This window comes from Urocampus carinirostris, chromosome 4, assembly GCF_059441175.1.
Source record: "Urocampus carinirostris isolate Australia breed hairy pipefish chromosome 4, RoL_Ucar_1.0, whole genome shotgun sequence".
NCBI lineage: Eukaryota > Metazoa > Chordata > Actinopteri > Syngnathiformes > Syngnathidae > Urocampus > Urocampus carinirostris.
Window position 1 is genome coordinate 13,353,785 of NC_142352.1, and position 24,442 is coordinate 13,378,226.

The 24,442-nt window shown below is 40.9% G+C and overlaps 1 protein-coding gene across 1 annotated transcript in view; it reads right to left on the bottom strand.

Annotated features, from left to right (window-relative positions):
* igdcc3 (immunoglobulin superfamily, DCC subclass, member 3) overlaps nt 1–24,442 on the bottom strand; it is a 112,282-nt gene that overhangs the window by 24,863 nt on the left and 62,977 nt on the right. Inside the window, exons 3-7 of the mRNA XM_088333693.1 lie at nt 21,643–21,787; nt 18,755–18,885; nt 18,350–18,487; nt 11,950–12,108; nt 5,963–6,128 (exon numbers count right to left, since the gene is read on the bottom strand). Coding sequence (XP_088189819.1) covers nt 5,963–6,128; nt 11,950–12,108; nt 18,350–18,487; nt 18,755–18,885; nt 21,643–21,787 — 739 coding nt within the window. The remainder of the gene's footprint in view (nt 1–5,962; nt 6,129–11,949; nt 12,109–18,349; nt 18,488–18,754; nt 18,886–21,642; nt 21,788–24,442) is intronic.

The following is a 24,442-nucleotide window of genomic DNA, read 5'->3' on the forward strand; positions in this document are numbered from 1 at the left end:
GTGATCGAACAAATCGGTTTTCGAATAGGGTTCTGGAACGGATTATGGTCGAGAACCTAGGTTCCACTGTATATATTATATGTTGCAGAGAGCTATTAAATAAACGAATGTTTCTACTTCACGGGTTTTGACTGTAATTGCCACCAGGCTATATTTGCTCCACGAAAACCAAGGGATTAATGTAGATGTAAATCGTCTGTTTTTATATAGCACTTTTCAAGTCAATGAAGACCTCCCAAAGCGCTTTACAACGTGATTAACACTTACCCATTCACACACATTAGGGTGTCTTGCCCAAGGACACTTCGACAGATAACACGTAAGGGCTGGGGGAACCAACTACTGCCGTCCAACTATTAAAAATGAATAACATAGAAAGTAGACTAAGATGTGTGTAGAATTCCACTGAGCACAACGAATCTTATCATTCCATCCCACACCTGTGGGTACCGCTAATTGATATTAATATACCTTGTGTGAAGTCAAGATCCGAAATGATTATCTGTGTTTAAAAGGATGACCTTCAGATTACCTTGATACATTTTTTATTATCCATGATAATCACCTACTTGTTCCACAATGACATACAAGAAATTTGATACATGCAAAACTGCTCTTAAATGGCAGAACAATTTTCTTGGTCAACTAGCAGTTTATGAGCTAATTAGCTAATGGTATTTTGCAAAATGAAGCTTGGTTCCCTCAGCAATCAAAGAATGGTTTGTGAAGCATGACATCCACTTTTAGGAGGTCATACGCTAATAGTGGCGAATGAAAAGACACTTTATCTTCTCATTTGCTCTCTTTGTCCACTTATCAACCTGCCCAACAACAAAAAAGGTGCCTCATTTGTTTTTGTCTACTTCTCTTCTCTTTTCACCCGCACTGATAAAATGTAGGCTGGAAAAGGCAAGTGAGAGCGGGTAATAGTTGGTGAGTGATTGTGGTGTCCGCTCAATGTGCATGTACGTAACAAAGCAGGAATTGATCTTTTCTTCATGCATATGCAATACACTTACTATTTTTACTTATGAATAATAAAGAGATGAAAAGTGGTTGGTTCCACGTAAGCTTCAACAAAATAAATTGAATCATGAATGGAGTTGTGTGTTACAGAAAGCACAAAAAGTACTTTTTGCAGGATCTAGGAAACATTAAGCATTTTTAACTAACAGTATGTTTTTATTTAATGGTACACTGAGTAGAAGTGATGTTTTGCAATGGCTCAATGATCCCAGGGTCCGGGGGTGCTGGAGCCTATGCCATCTATCTTTTGGGCAGTGGGCAGGGGACACCCTGAACTGGTTGCCAGCCAGTCACAGGGCACACAGAGACAGACAACTCACCCGCTCGGTCACACTTAGGGGCCGGTCACACAGCCGTTTGCGGCTGAATCACGGCTAAAATTTTGCGGGTTTTTTTTTCCCGCAAAATGCGCAAAATTGGCCAACCCGCTGTTCATCGGTGGTATGCCCGCAAAACAGACGCCGGCGACTGTTCCGCTTCCTCATCGCGTCATTTCCGCGTCATTTTCTCGTGTGGACCATGGGTATAAAAGCTCCCAAGCCGGTGTTGTGCCCAAATCAGACTTCTACGCAACATATCCACCCCCCCACCCCCTCGCGTGAACGCGCATTCTGCTGCGATCGCTTTCGACTTTTTCATCCGCGTTAACAAACGCATTTTGTAGAATACGATCCCACTTTATTGTTTAAATAAACGCGTTATATAGACTAGGATCTCCCAATTGTTATAATTAGCTCACTTTATTGTTTTAATAAGCGTTTTATATAGAATACGATCGCTTTTGTTGGAAGCGCAGCAGAATCCACGTTCACGCGAGGTGGGGAGGATTTTATATACGGTGTGCATTACCGTTCGATTACGTTCACAACAAAAACAAAGACGGAATGGTTTAAGTTGTATTACATTCCCAACAAATGCAAGACGAAGTGGTTTTGGTTATATGTTCGCCATTACATTGGAGTCACTGACAACGAAAAATCACCTCATACTGAACACCACAAAAACAAAACAACTCATACTGGACTTCAGGAGGAAAGGCAGGAAGAGACTGTGTAGAGAGAGTCCACTCTTTCAATTCCTGGGTGTGCATATCTCCGATGACCTCTCCTGGTCTGCAAACACCAGAGCGGTGGTGCGGAAGGCCCTGCAACGACTCCATTTCCTGAGAGTGCTCAGGAAAAATCATCTGAAACAGCAGCTGCTGATGTCCTTTTACAAAGCCACAGTGGAGAGCATTCTGACATACTGCATTAAGTTGTGGCATGCTAGGTGCACGGCAACAGACTGGAAAACACTTCAGAGGGTCATCAACACGGCCCAGAGAAACGTTTGTTGCTCTCTACCCAGTCTGGAGGACATTGCCTGCTCTCGCTAACATCATCAAGGACTTTTCTCACCCCGGCTACCACCTCTTTGACCTGCTGCCTTCCGGCAAACACTACAGGTCACACAAAACAAAAACAAACATACTCAGAGACAGTTTCTTCCCCAGAGCCATTACCACCCTTAACACACACCGCACAAAAAAACTGAAACTCTTGCAAACACACTACCTCATACAGATGTAAAATTGTATTCATGCCTATGCTCACTTTGCACAATGTTGCCTATTTTTGCACTACCGCATATTGCACTAATACGAACCCAAAACTGTTTGTAACATTCTACATGGACACACTTCTTGTGTAAATATTGTGTAAATGATAAGCTTTATCTTCTTTGTTCCTTTATCTTCTTTGTTTTCTTTTATCCTCACTGTTAAATGTGATACTGGAGTGCCACGTCCAATTTCGATGTCACAATATGTTCAACCCATTTTGTAACAATGACAATAAAGGTATATTCTATACTATATTCTAATTTGGACCGGCCAATCAACCTGGTATGCATGTTTTTCGGGAATGTGGGAGGAAACCAGACTGTACCGAGTAAACCCACGCAGGCAAAGGGAGAACATGCACGTGGAGGCTGTTGTAGCTGGACTTGAACCTTGAACCTCCGCACCGTGGGGCTGTGCGCTAACCACCCACCCGCCGTTTTCCAGCTATATCAAGTGTATTATTTAATAATCACAGCATAATAATGTTCCACTATTTCTGATAATATATGAAAAATAGCAACAAAATAAGTTGAAGAGATGTTTGAGAGATGAGAGAGCATGCTCTTTTTTAGTGAGTTAAGCAAAAATAGCCGGTTGTCTCAAAAGAATTCCTATCACTACCGAAAATTATGAAGATTTTCCCATTTTCAAATATTGTTCGTTCTGCCATCATGAAGTTGAAACTAAGCTAAAATTTAATGTATTCCTGGGTTTTACTTATCTTCATGATTGTATGAAAGGTTAGCTGAATCATATAAAAGAGGACTTTGGACGAGAGTGTTAGAATGTGGCTACCTTCCCCCAGAGGGCGCCAACTGGGGGGTGGGAGAAGTACTGTAAATTCCGGACTATAAGCCGCTACATTTTTCCTAAACTTTCAACCTTGCAGCTTATTCCGTGATGCGGCCAATTTATGTAATTTTTCTAATGGCCGCCAGCGGGTCTCGAGTACAAAAGGTAAGATTTAGACCGGTGGAATATATGCGCCGAGGAAGACTGCAACTTGGCGGACAATAGTGGATATATATTTTTCCCACCCTTACCTTTGGAAATATACACTTTTTTCCTTGGATTACTTTCAATGGGACCCGGACTGCATCCAACCTTAAGTACCGGTATAATTTTCCGTTCATCTGGCCGGCTGCGCCTTTTGGACTGTGTACTTTAATGAAGGACATTCAGATTCAATCGCGGGACTTAACGTCGAGTTTGGGTTAATTTTGTGCTTGTGTTTAAATGTGGGCGCATGCAGCTTATATGCAGGTGCGGCTTGTTTAAGTGCAAAATCGGTTTTCTTTTTAAAATGTGGTGGGTGCGGCTTATAATCAGGTGCGCTCTATAGTCCGGAATTTACAGTAACTGCGCACACATGTGGCCAATTTCCCGGAGTCTGACCCATCATGCCTTTTTATCGATTGCTCCGAGACATGGTCTATTGGGTTTTTCCATCTCTACCTCTGGTTTGTGTTTTGTTTTTGGTTTGGATATCCATTGTCTGCACCGCTTATCCGCACTACTTACTACTGGAAAACGTTACCTTAATTTTTTGAGACGACCCATAAGAAATGTCCTTAACTGATGTGTAATCCTTGCTCTGATACGCATTTCAAAATACCCTGTCAACTTGGGAGCGACCCATAGGGGGCAATAATTGTTCATAGGACAATGCCGTACAAACTAATACCAGCTGCAGTTAATCACGAGGGTAGAAGAAATGCGTTGGGAAAGCAAAGCCACCCGAGAGCGGTATCGGCATCATTTTCAAGCAGTCTTGTTGAGAAACACGGCAACAATGTCAAGCATTTACAAGCACTTGATCGAAAAAAAAAATCAAGCAATTTTCAATCAATGAACACAAAACATTGAAAGTCTAGCAGTTTCAATGATTTAAAGCACCCATAGAAACACTGATTAATCAAAACCAGGACTTGCAATGTCCCAAATGTTATTTATTTGTGTCAGGATCTGCACACATGAGAAGTGCTTCTTTCAGGACAGTGTCACAGTCCGTTTCGTGGATTACTTGCCAATGAGTCATATGTTATTGTTGCATGTTTAGAACAGAAGTCAACGAGGGAAATGGAAAGAATAGGCTGTAAGTGTCAGCAAGGTTAGCATTGCCCGTCGTCCTTGGCCCGCTGGCAAGCAAACTCACTATATATATATATATATATATATATATATATATATATATATATATATATATATATATATATATATATATATATATATATATATATATATGCAGTGTTCTCGTTTGCCCGCGTCCCTGCGTCCTAGACGCATCATTTTTGTTGGGGACGCGTATTGTCAAATCAACGTGCGTCCCCAGGAAGCAACTTTTTTCACATAAAATTGTCATTATTACCTGATCATTTTTAAAAAAAAAGATTCACAACACTCCAAACTTTTCGTCAGGCAGATCCGCCATTGTTGTTTTGGTCTCGCGGTTCGAGTTTTCGTCTGCACGCCGATCTCAGTAAGCGAGATCTCGTTGCTATGAGATGACGTCATTGTTGTGGCGCTTGACGTCGAGTTAAGGTGAAAATCAACAACAAAATTGGTAATTTCTTCAGTGTCGGTAATAAGTCGAAACATAATGCAGAAAGTGATAACAACGGCAATAATTCCGGCACGAAAAAACGGTGGAGAAAGTCTTCAGAAGATCATGAAGGCAAGGAAAACACGTGCGTTGAAGCGAACGATTCGACGAAAGAAAATAAAATAATATTCCTAGCAAGAAAGGGACTTTTTTTGCCAAAATGGACTCAATTATATTCCTGGTTACGCTTATGAGGAGGATGATAATAGAGGCTACATGTTCTGTGATGCGTGTACCCAGCGTGACCAAAAAACTGGATCGCATAAATCATTTTGCAATACGAAGTTTCAGAAAAGCAGATTGAATCGGCACATTGACAATGAAAACCACAAATTAGCTATGGAAATTCTGTTGCTGCAGGAAGAGAGAGGCAAGTATAAACGGATACAACATCAAAAAGAAGACTCGGCCATGCTTCCGCTGCTAAAGATAGTTAAGTGGATGGCAGTATTTTCAGTATTTTGTATAATGTACAATATTGTGAACTGAAAAATCTTGAAGAGATAACTGATTTGTTACCAATAAACTGTGATGATTAAAACTGAATGAATATATAGATTTATATTAGATATTTGTCTCTGATTTACAATTTCAACCTCGATAACACTAAATTTTGGCGACCCATAGATCTCTGTTGGGACCCATAAATTTTTGAGCATGCGAGTCCCCGGGACCCATCACTTTTCACAGGTAAAATGAACACTGGTTATGTGCTGTTTGATTGGAGTTGTCACCTCTTATTGTTCCTGAGTTTAACATGGCCACCAGGCTCCAAGATCTGACCGTTCTTCAGCCAGGTGAGCTGGGGCTCTGGTTCCCCCTGAGCTTGACACGTGAAGATAGCGGTGGTCCCCACTGGTCGAGCAATGGACTGCGGAGGTTGAATAAACTCTGCAGGAGCTGAAGACAAGACAAAAGGTTTTGACTTGAAACATCTCAGCAAAGCTCACAAGTTGAATAAAAAAAAACACTTTGGGGCATATGTTGTTTTGTAGATGATGTCAGCAATGTTGGGACTAACACGTTGCAAAGGAACGTGTTCCTGAAACACAAGTATTTTTCTTCGTAACGTGTACTATGACGCCATACTACTAAAATGTTGACCCCCGGCTGGTTGGCAACCAGCTCAGGGTGTCCCCTGCCAACTGCCCAAAGATAGATAGGATGGAATCCAGCACCCCTCAAGACCCTACTGAGGATAAGCGGTGCAGATAATGGATGGATGGATAGTAAAATGTGATAGCTCAACTGCCATTCCAATATGCTGCGTTACTATGCTATTTTTTTTCAACATGTTACCTAGTGTTTACTATGCTTGTGTACTGTAATCAGGGTTGGGTAGGGTTACTTTAACTGGATTACTTTCAATTACTTTTGAATTACTCCAATACCAAATATGCTAATAAAAGACAAAATAAACTAAATATGAATAAAATTATGACACACAACACGTGGTAAGCTTTCTTTCCTGGCTTTGATCTCTCGCAAAACTAACATAAAATGCGACAGAAAAAAATGAAAATAAATCCAAACAGCTTGCCAACATCATTTGACTTCCATGTATTCCGTCACTCCCCAAGCCTGCACAAAATGTAGTCATTTTATTCATATTTAGTTTCGTTTGTCTTTTATTAGCATATTTGGTATTGGAGTCATCCAAAAGTAATTGAAAGTAATCCAGTTAAAGTAAATACAAGTACAATGTCTGTGAGAGGCACCTGGCTTTGGCAACATCAAGTTGACATATTTCAACCTGCAGCATGTTTTTCTCTTGCGCTTCTCTGAACAAGCAGATCAGGCCTGCGGGCCGCCTGTTTGACACCTGTGTTTTAGAGGGTCTGGTGTCCGGCACAGTTCTGAGGTCGTGAGATCAAACCCCCTGTGTGCAGTTTGCATGTTCTCCCCGTGCTTGCATGGGTTTCCTCCGGGCACTCCGGTTTCCTCCCACATTCAAAAACATGCTTGTCAGGTTAATTGTCCAGTCCAAATTGTCCCTAGGTGTGAATGAGCGAATGAGTTGTCTGTCCCTGTGTGCCCTGCGATTGGCTGGCGACCAGTTCAGGGTGTCCCCTGCCCACTGCCCGAAGATAGCTGGGATGGGCTCCAGCACCCCCGCGACCCTACTGAGGATAAGTGGTGCAGATAATGGATGGATGGATGGATGGATGGTTCTAATGTAGCGAGTATATCCAGTGATTTATAGATAGGTAGTCTCTTTTGCAGTAACGCGCTACTTTAGGGTGTCAGTAATCTGGTATGTACCTTAATAACTTTTTAAGACTATTAACTGTAACTAATTACTTCTTTTCAGTAAACAACAATGATTATAAGACGTCACGCTTTTGTACAGACAGGGAAATAACGGAGGTGTGAGTATGAGACCATTTGTTAGCCCTAATGTGCTTTAAAACACTTAAACGCATGTTGGTAAACTGCAGTTTTATCATATTATGTCTGCTCACATACTACAGGCAAGCACCAATGGTCAATTAGAGGTGATAACTTATTTATATGGAACTAGCCAGGGAATTTATGGATACTTTAAATCACAGTAAGTAATTACACTTAGCTCTGCTTAAGTTTCTTTTTGTTTGCCGCTAAAACGAAAGCCTCCCTGAACTCGGCGGTGGTTCTAACTGTACTACTTAATTATTCATGGCTATGCTTATTAATAAGGTGTGGGTTTTGATGATATCGCACATTCAACACTGGAGGAAAAGCTGCAAGGCGTTTAAATAATAATTCATTGTCATGTTTATATAATAGGATCAGGGGTTCGTGCAAAAACAAGGGTAGAGGCAATTCTTAGCATTAATCATCATGAGGAAATACACATTATTCATACTGCGAACATGGAATGACATAATAGAAAACAACACAAAAATGACTTCTTGAGTTTTTTTACATACGTTACACAAATTACCGTATTTTCCGCACTGTAAGGCGCACCTAAAAGCCTTTATTTTTTTCAAAAGCTGACCATGCGCCCTATAATACAGTGCGCCTTATATATAGATCAATATTAAGCCGCAAGGGCGAAATAGTCCGCGGTGTAGGCTGGGATTTATATCCCCGCGCTTCATTTCCTAACCAATGTGTCAATCATCACTTGAATCAGTCACTATTGGCTAAAGTTATTCGGAGGTAAAGGGGCGAATCTTTTTTATCATTTCCAGGCTCGCATAGGCTAAAGGGGCGAAACAAAGCCTGCAATTGGCCGAAAGAGATGAATGTGAATCACACGTTGGGTTGCACTACGGCATAGAGAAAACATTTTTTACTATTCTGTATCTGTAAATATTTTATTCTCCTGGATTTACTACACTCACGGTTGTAAGAAGACCATGGTTACGTATCATTATTGAACGTGATGACTGCAAGAGAACTTAGGTGAGTTATGCGGCTTTATATTTTCCCTGTATCTTGTTTTAGAACGATCTTGATGTTTCTGTGATGAGTTTATTTTTGAACTACATTCAATTCAAAGTGTTTATTGTCATATGCACAGTAAAGAACCCCGTTTCCCTGCACAATAAAATTCTTACTTTGCTGTCCACACAGTTGCCAGCAAAGAATAAAATGGAAACTAAGAAATGTTTGGCATTTCTTGAATCCCAAGACTTTAACCTTCCGAATGATATTTGGAACGATGCATTTTAGTGATTGGTGACATCGTACAGACACTCTTTCAGTACATGTCTGGGACACGTATTTGCTTCTTTGCAAGCTTTCGGAATGTTAAGGGTGTAATAAGTTTGACTGAACTATCTGACTGTTTTGTCGACGTTCCCATTGTAGCGCCTTATATTCCGGTGCGTCTTATGTATGTCAAATATAGGACCAAAAACTATTTTTGGGGGTGCGTGCGAAAAATACAGTGTGTGTGTGTATGTATATATATATATATATATATATATATATATATATATATATATGCATATAATATAATGCATGAATAAACATTGCTTGATTTCTTTTTTCTTATAAACAGTTTCGTAGAAAATGTGTATTTAGTAATTTGGGATAAACCAGACCCTATTTTAATGTGGTTTTCTCCTGTCTATTTCTGCACATATTCGCACCCAAACAAGCAAAAATGATCCTCAAAATGTATCGCAATGGTTATGTGTCAGGACCAGAACGGAAACAGGACCCAATTGCGTTTCACACAAGTTTTATTGAAGGAAAGAGGAAGGGTTGCGCCCACGATCCGTTGTTTGCTGGAAGCGGGAAGCAAGTCGCTCTCGTACTCGGATTGTGATCCGAACACGGAAGCGGATCTTCCGTAGCGAGCGATGGTGGTGTCAAGACGGAAAACGGGTCGGTAGTCGGGACTGGGAGTGCAAGGCGAGGTCGGGGTCGGGAACGAGTCGTAAGCCAGATCGGGATAGTAGACGTAGTCGGGGACAAAAAGAGGTCGTAAGCCGGGATGGGAGAGCAGACGTGGTCAGGATCAAAACGGTTCGTAGCCGGAGACAGACGGGAGCAAAAACAGGATAGGTGGGAGTCACGGTCTAAAAAGGCTTGCCTAGTAAAAACTTAGGTTCGTAGACGGGCTTACAAGAGGGGATTGACAGGACCGGCAATCAGATTAGCTTAAATCAGAGCCAAATGAGCGGGCCATTTATTCTGACTTGATTTCCACAAGACTTCCATAATAAGATCACATGTTGTAATTTAAATTTGACCTATTCTTTGTTTTGCTTCTTCATAGAATCACAAAGTTTTGATGCTAATATAGATAGAAATTCTAAACCTTTTAAGCTTCCCTTCACCAAGAAGACCAAGGCCCAGGTGGCAGATGAATGACATATGATGGTGGTAGCATCACCCTCTGAGCTTTCTTCAAGTGGGTCGTTCCATTTTTAGCAGTATGAGAGCAGTATGAGTAAGTCTCAAGAAGACCGTAGATCTTTTGAGGTTAATCTTCAATCAAGCCCTTTTACAGTGATTTTTACTGTCATTTTCACAGGCTTTCCTTTTTTCTGAGTCATGTCAACGTGGAGATAGAAGATATCTTCCCTATGAGACGCTCTAAATAGTTCTTTGAGTGTTAATTTTGCTGACCCCTACCCGAAAGCAATATACCGAACATGCATGTAAACAGACTTCACAATCCATCTTTTTCTTTAAATTAAATCAATAAATAAAACACAGACAGCGCCACATAATTAACATCTGTTTTCCTCCTGTAAGGATAAGATGCTTGCCTTTGACTTGACAGGAAGATAAAATGAAGTATTGACCAGGATCAATACTGCTAAAGCAAAGTGTGGTCCTCTTTAATCAATGTGAGAACAGAGTGAATGAAAGATGTTTCCTGCCCAGGGGCAAGCTGTCCACGAGGACGTTTACATCTGTCCTCCACTTGGTGGTCAAAACTACACTTATCTCTAACCTTGTCAACATGTCAACTCGCTGGATCAAAAGCGAATGATGTGTTGAGAAAATGATGAATTCCAGTAAATTAGGTGTCGAGCACTGTTGGGAGTCAAGCAGTGTTGGGTTGAAAATAAGTAGTTACTAGTTACCAGAGGTGGGTAGTAACAGAGTACATTTACTCAATAGTAAATTAGGTGTCAAGCACTGTTGGGAGTCAAACAGTGTTGGCCTGAAAATAAGTGAGTACATTTACTCTGTTACATTTACTTGAGTGAGTTTGGGGATTTCTTTTACTTGTAGGAGTGTTTTTAAATCCCTATACTTTTACTTTTACTTGAGTAAATTTGTGAAGAAAAAACAGTACTTTTTCTCTGCTACGTAAGGCAAGATTGAAGTTGTTACTTCGTAACTTAATAAATCCCCTCCGCGTAAAAACGTGTCTGTCTGTCTCCGCTATGGCGCATTTAGTTTGTGGCAGAACTCCGCCAGGCTTTACCATGTTTTACCAATCAAACGTAGCAGCCTGGTCACGTGACCATATTCAATTCCGGCAGAAGAAAAGTCATTTACAGAAGCATATTTCTGTTAAAAAGGGTGCCAAAACACCAGCTACAAAATCTCCTTTGATCGAGTGCATGGGCTAGCTTGTTTTGCTTGCAGACACATTTAAGATAATTATTGGGGCTTTAAATGTTCTACTTGGTGCTACATGTGCTTAAGTCATTTATTTGATTTATATTATTTTCATTTTGTTTATTACAGTACTTGAATTTACATTGATTATTTTTATCTACTTTTAATTAAATTCCTTTCTTTGTTTATTGGATGGACTTTGATCATTTGATGATCTCATTAGTTGTTTAAAAAAAAAATCTATAAATATGACTTTGCTTCAGTTACTCAGTACTAGCAGTAATATTATTCTGAAGTAAAGGTACTTTTATTTGAGTAAAATTTTTGGCTACTCTACCCACCTCTGCTAGTTACCTCAAGTAATTTTGTTACCCCCCCCAGACACCCAAAAGTAGAGCAAACATGAGGATGAAATCACTCAAGCAACACCTCCACCCCCTCATTAATTTAATGGTTCTTTGCAAATCCCAAACAGCTTTGTTAAAATTAAGATAAAAGCAGATAAGTACGGTGGGTACAAAATAAAGGCTCTGTGAACTCAGGGAGGCTTCATAAAACCCACCTTTAAACTCTAAATTAGTGATAAAATGCTTTATTTCATAATCAAAGAACATCACCAAGGTCAGTGAGTGACCAAGAATGATGCAGGAGGTAGTTCAGATCAATTCTGACGAAGGACAGGATATGTCTGTCCTCCAGCACTCACCTTGAACAACTAGACGTCCCTGAGCAGTCCTCCGAACACGGGTCCCTGGTTTGTTTGCGGCACACACGTAAACTCCAGAATGTTGCACACCGACATCAGAAATCATCAAGTTTCCAGTTCCAAGTACTTGTATTCCCTCCACACCGATGGGACGCCCATCTACAAGGAGAAAGAGGAAGTGATGACTGCACTGTCTGGGTGCACTTCACTTATGCTCGTCAAATTTTTAGCAATTAGCAGGCGTGAAAAAGGTTCAGGAGTTAAAAAGTTTTTTAAAAAGAAATTTTCCGGTGCACTGTACAATCCAACAAAATAGTGAGCTCTGTCGATCCACACTGTCTTAGTGATCTGCAGGAGACACCAAACACACAAACGCCATGGGCAATGTTCCCTCTAATTTTCCAGGGGTCTGAGCGTTCACACAAAGTCGGTGATGAAACGCTTGAAACAACAGTGAGCCACCATAATCCCAAGTGTGGCAAGATAATTAATTATCAAACATGTCGAAACCTTAACATCAAGTTACATTTTGCTGAGTTTCCGGCAATGCAAAATTATTTTTCTCTTTTGAATGAATTGACTCATGTACTATTGCAAAGGTTGTACGGCCTACAAACGTCGTTTGTTCTTACAATTCTTTCACAAGATATCCATTTCTTTTTATTTCCTGGTATATTTTGTCGCATAATATTAACATTTTTGGGGGCTTATTTAGTCGGTTGCAAGATACAGAACTGTACTTAATCACATTTTTTTAGTGGAAGTATAATGTTGGCAACAAGATTCACTTGATATAATTGGAAATATTTTGAATGCAACACACACTTTTTCTTCTTTTTTCCGTGTTTTTTTTCTACTTTTTTGTTACTTTTTTCTTTTTGTTCTCTATTCACTTTTTTCCTGCATTTCTTTCTTTTGTTTTTTTTTCAGGCTTTTTTCTAAATTTTTCCTCTTTTTTCTCTTCCTTTTGTTTCTTTTTTTCTTAGCTTTTCACTACTTTTTCATTTGAGTATTTTTTTCTTTTTTGTTCTATTCCCCCCTTCCTTTAAGTCATGTTGCGCATAATTTTACATTTTTGGTCATGTTGGGATTAAAGAAGCAAAAACAACCTGAAGAGCCGTTTAGGACCCGAAAGAGCCGGTAACTTTTAGTGAGCCAAGCCGAACAAGCCGGTTCTCTACTAACTTTACTCAACTTCGTTCTACTTCGACTCGACTTCCAAATACCGTATTCAGGGCACAACGTCAGGGGAACCCGTGTATTTTTACTTTCATGCACTGTAACTTTAACTTAAGTCGCTTATTAATTAGTAATTTTGAGCCCTCATTTTTGTGCACTGGCTAGATTTTGTTGTGCGCTGAGAATGTGTGAGCAGTGCGCAATTGCGCACGCGCGCAGCTTAGAGGGAACACTCGCCATGGGAATATTGCATAAAACCAAGATGAGGGATTAAGTCTAGGTATGTTTGTTATCTTCCTCAAATCGGTTGCATGACAGCAGATTGAATTTACCTTGGCTTAGTTACAAGTTAGATTTACAAGGATTCATTCATGTAGTAAAACTACTGCTGTCAGGTCATTTTTTTGTCAGGACCAGAACAGGAAGAGGACCCAGATACGAAACATTTACTCACAAGTTTATTGAGATATAGAGGAAAAACAAATGCCAGCGATCCGGGGCTCACTGGACGAGGGATGCAAGCCGCTCACGGAATCGGAGGGTGTTCAGAATGCGGAAGTGGATCTCCCGGAGCTGGAGATAGTAGCATGATCAAGCGAAAAAAAACGTGTCGAACAGGGGATCAGAGCGTGGTCGGTGGTGAAAAACGGGTCGTTAGCCGGGACGGGAGATCAGAATGTGGTCGGTGGTCAAAAACGTGTCATAGCCGGAGACAAACGGGAAATCAGGAACAGACAAGCGGTATACGGATGAAAAAACGGGACCAAGGTGCTTGCCTAGCGTAAGAAGAGGTCCGCTGACAGAATGACAAAGGGCGAGTGAGAGCACTGAGCTTAAATAGGAGGGGTAAACAGCAGCAGCTGGCGCCAAACGAGCAGGCACAGGTGAGTGCAATGAGTAATCATGACAGTTTTATCCCAATGCCAATTAGGAATGTTTGTCAATTTTGTTGAATATGCTTGTTATTGCTGTTTCTCAGTTTCTTAAAAGTGTCCAAAAGCCTACAAAGTTGCTATAATAGAAATCTTTGACAAGAATAATATAGTACATATAGGTTCAACTCCCAGTCATCTGAGAGTGAGATACATTTTTTCTTGGATTGATGCAGATCTTTGTGACGATTAAAATACAAGCGTCACGAATGTAGCAGTTTCCATCGACTTGGAGCTCCAGGTCATACTTTTCATGGGTAATGGATTTGGCATTTGTAAGATACAGGCTTGGCAGGGGTGGCTTGTTAGAGTTGTTACGTAGCCTAGCCGCAGTAGACAGGACCTGCGGCCTCCCTACGGCTTTTGCCATTGACTCGACCTGACACGATAACAATCCACGGACCACCCGGATGTGATCATCATTTTTTTTACATTTTTCTGACTTCCCTTAGAATCCGATTTGGGTTTTTTGGGTGAGCCTTATAGTCTGGAATATACGATACTTTCAAGAACTTTTTTTATCAGGATTGAAAGAAATGGAACGGTGATCTGTGAAAAGACATTGATGATGGTATCAAATACTGCAAATACTAATATCATATAATTGCTCCTTCGTGCTGTAACTTTTTCCCCGCTGTACTTTCTCCTGCTTCTTTTCTGTACTCTGGACCCCAACATTGACTTTAGTCTCCCTGATGTTAGCAGCAAGAAAAAAGGGCCATTTCAACCCTCTTAACAGACTTCGAACTACAACCTCTAAGGTCCATTCTTTAAGCTTTCAAATTAATGTGCAAATTAGTTGTTTGATTGATGCTTCAATTTAGGGAATATTTTAGTCAGAGGTTATCCAGTAAGATTGTAAGTCATCTTGCAATACATGGTTATGTAGAAAAATAAGTGGGATTGAATTAATTTAATACATTTGATGCTCTGCAATGACCTAACTCTACTCAATATCTATTTTTTTGATTAAAAAATAAATGTGTCTACACATATATCTTTGGTACCTGCATGAACATATGCTAAATATTGCTTGAAGCAGTAGCCACTTATATTAGCACGATGCTTGCAAAACTAATAAAACTTCTCTTAAGGTGTAGAGGTTTCACCACAAATTGTTGTCACGGTTGCCATGGCGCCCAATTGGTGCCAGCTGCGTCTCATTGTCAGATTGGCTTCCCTTCTATTTAAGCTCAGTGCTCTCACTCAACCTTTGTCAATCCGTCAACAAACCTCTACATCCGTGGGTTTTGACACTGTCTGCATTCCCGTTTGTGTACCCTGCACTGTTTCAGTCCCGTCTTTTTCGTCCTGTTTTGATTTCAGTCTCCGGTCTCCGGTGTCTGGTATCATGCCCGTCATTCTTATCCTGTCTGATATCTGTCTCCTGTCTCCTATATTTGTTAGCAATCCTTTTAATCCCGTTCTGTCCGGTATCGACATCATCTGTCTGTTATCGGCTCGTGTACTGGTATCGACCTCGTTGGTCTCTTGCTTTCTGTCCAGCGATCGCCGAATCACTGACGTTTTCTGTTATCAGGCATGACTGCCCCATTTCTTGTGAAATAAAAGCTTGTGTGAGAAATATTTTTAATCTAGGCGAAATTTCAGTTATTGAGTGTTTTATTTGATGTTTTCCTTTTGACTTAAACACATCCGAAAACATGAATTAAACCCAAAATAATAATAATAATAATAATAATTTCCTTGTATTGTCATTCTGTGTAACAATGTACACAGAACGAAATGTCGATTGCACCTGACCCGTTGTAGCGAGCCGATGCAGCCGCAGCCAACAGAGGGCGCCGCCGACCACTTTTTAAGTCTTAGGAATGACTCGGCCGGGGCGCGAACCACCGACCTCCCAGTCTCAAAATGGGACACAATATGAAAATAAAGGCTTCAAGCATTAACTCATCTTCCACAAATAGTATTATTTGTCAAGGAAACTTCTCTATAACTCAAATCATTGGTTGGAAAAAGTATTAAATTGAATAAATGCCATTACTTTACATTGCCTGGTGTCTGTTTTTTTTTAATGTGTGTCTTACATTTTTCCTTTATACTGTACTTAACTTCACACAACTACCCATAGGACTGACAAGTACCAGTCAGGCATTGGCGAAACAACAGTACTTTTGTTGTTTTTGTACTTCTCTGGTGAAATGTCTTTCAATTTAATTCCCTCAGCTAGGAACTAATTAACTTAGTGTCTGAAAAGAAAGAGCCGGAGCTCACAGGGTGCGGCTCAATGAGCAGTAGCAAACACACTCCGGTGTTAAGCAATGAGTGACACGAAACTGCTGTATTAGCTTCATTATGCAACCTACCCCAGCCCTTCCCGGCATAATTTAATATGCCCCATATCCCATTGTGTTAGCATTTTCATTCTGGAGACATCGCGTTAGATTGAAACGTCAAATCAATACTGCTTCCACTGTTGAGGGGAGAGGGGCCGCTTTAGATTAAGGTCGGCAAATCAGTCTTGAGAAAAAGTATGAAAAACAGATTAAAAAATGTGCCAAGACACGTTTGAGAAGTAGGGTGTGGGAAGCTAATTGCATGCGTCCTGGTCCCAGGATCCAGGGTTCGTACATCCTTTTAAATGCCAAACTCAAGCCCTTTTTAAAGACTTTCAAAGACGGAGACAGGACCCACTCGCGTAACATACTCACACCAGCCTTTTATTTTACGGGAAATGGGGAGTCATGCACGTTAGGCAGCCGGTCTTGGCTTGGGAAGACTGGAAGCCAGAGACCGACAAGACCGATTCCACTTGCCCGAGTTGATATCGGACAGATAGGGTCGATACCGGACAGGAAGGGACGGACAGGATTGACAACAAATAAGGATAATGAAAATAAACAGGAGAAACTAAACGGGAACAAAAGCTGGAGAAAATAACAAACAGGACAAAAACAGACAGAAACAAAACTGGAACCCGAAATTAAACAAGACAAAATTAAACAGGAACAATACCGGACTTGAGGATATCAACAGGAAAACAGGACCGAGTCAGAACCCACGCATTGTGGGGCAGAAGTTCGTTTGACGGGCTGACAAAAAAGAGAACGCTGAGCGTAATATAGAAAAAAAGCCAATCTCTCAACCAGTCGCAGCTGGTGCCACACGGGCGGGGCCAATTGGGCACCAAGGCAACCGTGGCACACACAGGCGCGGCCAATTGGGCGCCATGGCAACCATGACATTTCTCCAGTAAAATTAACAGAAAAATAATTGAAGAGCCACAACTATATCTGTGATTTATATATTTGATTTATAATCTAGCACGTGCATTTATCAAGATATACGATTTTTAGATCTTGTGTAAATTGTAAATATATTTGAGACAAAATTCTTCCCATATAGGTGTTTGGTAAAAATGGCAGTAACATGTAGCTTATATATTTCAAGTTTTTCCTATACAATTTACCACTGAGAAACACAACCTTCAATTTTAGCAGTGTTCCTGATAAATGGCAATAATTGATACATAATCCTTGAACTAATACACATTTCATAGAGTCCTGTTTAGGTCCAGCATGCACCTTTCCCCTTGGGCACGATCCAATTTTGCTAGCTACAGTTAATCACGATTGAAGAAGAAATGCAATGGCAAAGTGTGGCCACCAGAGACCATCATTGTTGAGAAACATGCCAACGATTTCAAGCATTTACAAGCACGTTGCTCAAAATGCAGGCACTTTCAATCCTCGAAAACAAGCATTTTCAAAGATTTCAAGCATCCATACAAACCCTGAAATTAGTCTCCAGGATCACAGTTTCTTCTGGGCTTCATGCGGAGATGAGGTATGGGGTTATCAACACTGTATTTGTGTTTTTTATCTCATTGGCTCATAAACACACAACACACAATTGAAAACATATCAGACGACTCAAGATAAATTGTGGTAATAAAAATGGGGATGCATTGGCTCAGGAGGTAGAGCGCTCGTCCGGGGATCAAGAAATCACAGTTCGAATCCTGGCTCCTCCGTGTTACATGTCGAAGTGTCCTTGGGTAAGACACTGAACCCCTAATACCCCCAATATTGGGAAATGTGAAGCACACTGTAAAGCGCATTGGGAAGTCTTGACTTGAAAAGCGCTATATAAATGCAGATTATTTCATTTTATCACACAAGATGAGACTCTCAAGCTGGGAAAGCATGCATGACGGGACATTTGGGTTGGACCAACCCTCGTGTGACAAAAAAATCATACGGTATGAAAAATCACAGAAACATTGGGCAGCTTTGATTTAATCACAGCAAGTCTTTTCCCATTACCTAATCTGCTCCAGGAGACAATGGGCCGAGGGTATCCTGTGGCGACACACTCCAAAATGGCAGTTTGGTGAACCGTAAGCGTGAGATTTTCCGGACCCACCAGGATCATCGGTTCTTTGTAAACAGATGACTGGGAACCTGGAAAAAGAAGGGTATGTATTCAAGATAGAGATAGGGATGGGAATGATGGATGACGTCCTTTAATTGGATTTCTCTAGAGTGCCTCAGATAAATATAGTCTATCTCAAAGATCAGACGGAAAAACAAAAGGGATTGGAAAATCCCGGGGCTATACTGGAGCCACAGTGAGTACACCAAAGGGTCAGGTGCAGGGAGGTAGAATATACACTAAAACTAGTTTTACAGGAAGACTGTGCGAATGATCAAGTTGTGAAATTTAAAAACCTGAAACGGAGAGGAGGGCTTCTGTACTGTGTTTCACTCCTGCACTGTTGTGAGCCACACAGCAGAACTTTCCGCTGTCCTCCTCACGTACACCCGTAATTTGCAGGACACCAGTAGGCAGAAGAGTGTACCTAAAAGAGAACAAAGACTGTGTTCAGACTGCGACTCTAAACCGAATTTCCAGTGAAATCAAGTTTCCAATGCCAAGTACTTGTAAAATCGGGATGGGTCTTTTGTTGTCTCAACATTTAAAAGTTGATTTATCTTTTTAGTTAAAACTTTGAAGTTTAACTGTGGAAAAAAGTGTATATTTCCAAAAATAAGGGTGGGAAAAATATATATCCACTATTGTCCGCCGCGTCCACAAACAGGTCTGTCTGTTCCTCACCTTTACCAGTCCCCACTTCCCGTCACCCCGCGTTTGTTCCGCCCCTCCTTTTTCATTCGCTCTTGCAAAACATATCAGAATAAGTGTCTAAAATAAATACATTACAAAAATATACAGTTGCAAATACATATTAAACATGGGTTGCACATATTCACAAAGAAAGACGGTACACCGAGAGAGTTTTCAAAGCTTTAATAACAATAATATAACTTTCATACCAAACGGTGCCTGTGACAGGGCAGTTAATGGTAGCAACACGCTAGCAACACGCTCGCAACACAGTAAACGGATCTGTTAAAAAAACCAGACCGTACTTGTAAAAATCAAGTGAAAGCAGGCTTAATCCTTTTACTCTGAGTTAGAGCTTGATGCTTAATTAAATGTGTTAATTCAATTGTTTGTTTTATATCAGAGCTTAAGCTTTAAAACAGTTTCAATGGACTACTCACTATATAATTGAATATTTTTTGAATGACCACATTTTCTGTGTAAAAACATTCTAAATGATGGTAATAGTGGTCGAATACCAATATTATTGATAGTGAGCAAGTACATGCATCGGATCATTACTATTGTCATGGGATCGATAACTGTATTCCCATTTTAACTATCCATCTATCCATTATCTGAATTGCTTATCCTCAGTGGGGTCGCGAGGGTGCTGGAGCCCATCCCAGCCATTTTCAGGCTGTGGGCAGGGGACACCCTGAACTGGTTGCCAGCCAGTCACAGGACACACAGAGACAGACAACCTTTCACTTGCTCATTCGCACCTAGGGACAATTATCGTTGTTTGTTAATGCTACATCCATTGGAAGGGGGATTACCTTATGTGTGGTCCTTTTCTCAAAGATTCTTAATTTTCCTTGCCCCCATGTACGTTATAGATCAGGGGATGGTGCAATTAATAGTCTGTAGTTTGCAATAGGCTATGGTCAGCCCTTTGAGACTCCTTGTGATTAAGGGTGTCACAAATAAACACGACTTGACTTGACATTTCCAAGCAAAAAGTATTGGTATTGAATCGGTATCTGCCGATACTACTCCTTATTCAATTGGAATGATACCAAGATTCCCAGTATTACCCCACCCCAAGTCGTAGTAAATTGGCTTGTCTTTGACAACACGGTCAAACTGATATTCTAAAGGCATTAACAGACACAATGAGAAATCATTGCTAAGCCCTGTCTATCCCATACAAAGCAATACCAGTTCTCACTGAGAGATTCAAGGACACTTGAATGCGGTTGCTGCAGTCGAGAAATGATCCCACAACCTTTGGGTTGGGAGACAGACACTCCACCATTGAGCTAGACGTGTGTCATTTCTGCTGTTAGCAGATGGTGCGATCTGAAGTGTTTATACTGTTGGACATTCATTCTTAGATGCAATTTTCACATAGGCGGTAAAATGGAGATTGACAGACGGATTGGTGCAGCAGTATTGAACTGTGGTGGCGAAGGAGTTCCAGTCAAGCAGTCAAGCTCTAAATGTATCTAGCTCAGTAATGTCCCTACTTTGACTTACAGACACTTTGGGTAAACAATGTGATAATAAATACGAGCACTGGATGTGATTTTTGCGAATGGGGTAATGATTTTATTGACCATTCAGCTAGGAATCAAAAGTTGGTGTAGGCCGAAAGAAACCTGTCAAGGCTACTACAGTGTCTCATGTGACCTCATCAAAGTAATCCCTTGGTTTTTGCGGGGGTGCATTCCAGAAATTTCCCGCGATAGCAAAAACCCGCGAAGTAGAAACATTTATTCATTGATGTAATCATTCATTTATTACTCAAGAACAAACCCAATTTACTAGCTAAAGTGTCTGTCTAACAGATGAAATTACAGTACTTTATAAAAGTTTTCTTTCCTAATAACTTCTGTACTGTCAAATTATAATTTTAAGAATTAGAATCCAGTTTGATTGCACAGCTGTATGGATTAAAGACATGGTCAACTTAACTATTTGTGATATTTTGCCAACATCATGTGGAAATTATGGAAAACTCAATTAACGTTCCAGTTCTGTCCTACAAAAAAACATATATTTTTCCATTATCAAGATTTTTTTTAAAAGCACGCATGTGACTCTTGAGTTTAGCGAGTGGAGAAGTCCAACTTTGTTGGAGACAGAAAGCATCTTCTTCTGCCTTTTGCTTGATTTGTGGGTACATGCATAGCGTTGTGTTGACATGATGGCTTTGAGAGAAAATTGAAAGTGAAAAAAAATTGCGCGTACATAATGAAGGTTTGTCAAACTGTTTTATGTATGTGTACAACTCAGACCTCAACGTCATTCAAGCTCATGCAGATACGCAAAAATAGGGCCAATCCCAATACAGAACACAACGCACGATGAAATCAGCAAAAAAAGCAAAAGTAAACCCAGATAGAGAGAGGGATTACTGTATTTGGTAAACTTTGGACTCTAAATTCTGTTAACATCACCGACAGGTATAAAGTGACATTGTGTTTAATGTATGAGTTTTATTTCAAACCTCTTGTTCTCTGTTTCCACAGGATGCCCGTCTTTTTCCCAGCTGATGATGGGATCTGGCAGGCCATGGATTTGGCATTGGAATCTCGCCACACCAGATTCCTCAACATGCACTGACTCCGGTTGAACGTGGAAGTCTGCCATTGCTATGAGAAGGGGAAAAAAAGATAGTTATAAACACACCCGAGAGAAAGAAAACAAAGCTATGCTTATCATAGTTGTATATACAGGTACATACTGGCATTATCGTGTGTTTTGGAGTAAATTTTTTACAAGGTTAGATTCTAAAAATTATGCTTGATGTAACAAATCAATTTTTGCGGACCATCAAAGAAGTTGAAGACGGCTTAGGTGTCATGGTTGACATAACGCCCAATTCCATCACGATTGCCACGTTGCCCAATTGGCCCCGCCCACTGACACCAGCTGAAACGCGTTGACAGATTGCTGCTGGACTACTTAAACGCGGTCTTGCGAGTTGCCTGGTGTCAGAGCGTCTGCGAAACTCGTGCTAAACTCTGTGTTATATTATATATAAGTCCTGTTAATCTCCGTTTTCGCCTGTGTTTTGATCCAGTTTTATTTTTGGCCCCATCTGTTTGATTTTGACCCCTCGTTAGTTCTGATTTCACTCTACTTCCGCGACCATCGATCCCCGGATCGAGTGTGCGCGCATTCCTCTTCTCCCCAATAAATTGTGAGTAACGTTATGCGATTGGGTACTCATTCATGTTTTCTGTCCTGGTTCGTGACACTAGGGATGTAACGGTGAGCTTTAAAGTTTTCGGGTATCTTGTTTCAGACTAATTTTGATGTTTCTCTGAGGAGTATATTTTTAATATTTTGAATACCAAGAGTTTAATCTTTCCAATGACATCTGGCATGACATATTCCAGTGACTGGTGACATCATACAGACATGTGCTTGTTTATCAAAAGTCCGGCGACTGGCCGTCGGAACGTTAAGGGGTTAAGGTACAGTATATTACTAAAACTCTTTCTCTGTACCGACTATCTTTGTAAATATCTTGTGTTTTAATGCTTACAATCAGGTGCGGCTTAGGTATATAAAAAATGTTTTTTCCTTTGAAAATGTAGAGAGTGCGGCTTATAATCAGGTGCACTCTATAGTCCAAATTTTCTCATCTCATTAGCCACACCGCTTATCCTCAGTAGGGTCGCCGGGGTGCTGGAGCCCATCCCAGCAATCATCGGGCAGTGGGCAGGGGACACCCTGAACTGGTTGCCAGCCAATCGCAGGGCACACGGGTACAGACGACTCACTCGCTCATTCGCACCTAGGGACAATTTGGACCGGCCAATTCACCTGAAATGCACGTTTTTGGAATGTGGGAGGAAACCGGAGTGCCCGTTGGAAACCCACGCAAGCACGGGGAGAACATACAAACTCCGCACAGGAAGTCTGGAGCTGGATTTGAACCCCCAACAGGTTCCCATGACATGAACTGTGCCGCACAAGCGCTAACCACTGCGCCGTTGTGCTGCCCTAGTCCAAATTTTATGGTACACATTTTCAAAAGCAGGCAGCACAGCGGCTGAGTGGTTAGCGTGCCTGCGGCACAGTTTCGAGGTCATGGGTTCAAATCCAGCTACCAGCTTTCCTGTGCAGAGTTTGCATGTTCTCCCCGTGCTTGCGTAGGTTTCCTCCGGGCACTCCTGTTTCCTCCCACATTCCAAAAACATGAGTGTCAGGTGTCTTGGCCGGTCCAAATTGTCCCTAGGTGTGAATGAGCGAGTGAGTGCTTTTATTTTAAATACTTAAAACATTTGTTTTGATTTTACATAACACAAGGCTCATTTGGAGAGAACTGACAAGATTATCCGCCATTTTGCTGCAACGGGTACCCCTCCAAAATTTTGTAAAAGGCTGAGCGAAAAATGAGATAAGAAATGGTGCAGTTATGCCACTTCTCTGTAGTTTGTATTCCCTCTTGTTTTAAGTGGCACAACACAAGACAGTGACATCCAAAGATGTCCTTTCATTTTTCTTATTTTAAAATAGAAACCCACTAAACTATTTGCAGTATATTCTTTTGACCACAGCTGTTGGTTGTATCGCCGTTAGACATTGGATATTCAAGAATTGAACTTCTAATGAACAAGAACCCAATATTTCGGCTGTGGTGCTTACACAAATAAAATAAAAGAATCAGGCCAAGGACATTTTTTTTCAGGAGCGTTTCCAAGCACTAAAGTGCATTATGCGTTGAAAGATGTACAGTCCATTTAATGCAGCGGCTGAAAGCACATTACAATTCACACTCGTAGAGGCGCCCGGGAGCCAAACAAATGCCCAATTATTCTTTCCTGCTGCTTCAAAGCTGTGTGACCTTTTTGTGAAGTGAAAAGGTAACGTGTTCAACCATGAGGTGCAGCATCACGCGTGATGCAAAATGCTTGGCAAGAGAGGCTCCTTATCACTTAGCTACACTCACACACGTCCGTCAAAATAATGACAAATTCAGTGTAATCATTGAGGAGACCCACGGAGAAGGAGCTGAAAGTAATGTCTGAAAGACACAGTCCTATGGGTTTTCTGACATTTTTACCTATTCTGAAGAAGCGTGGCGTGTATTTTAGATCCAGGCCTTCAGCTCCATTCTGAATTAGTGATGTGTCGTTTGCAAATGAACCAGATCACATGACCCCGATTTTAGCAAACCTGCATTGGTTCCCTGTTCGCATAAGATGGGATTTTGAGGTTAATGAAATGAAATGAAATGATTTGCATTTATATAGCGCTTTTCAAGTCAATGAAGACTTCCAAAAGCGCTTTACAAT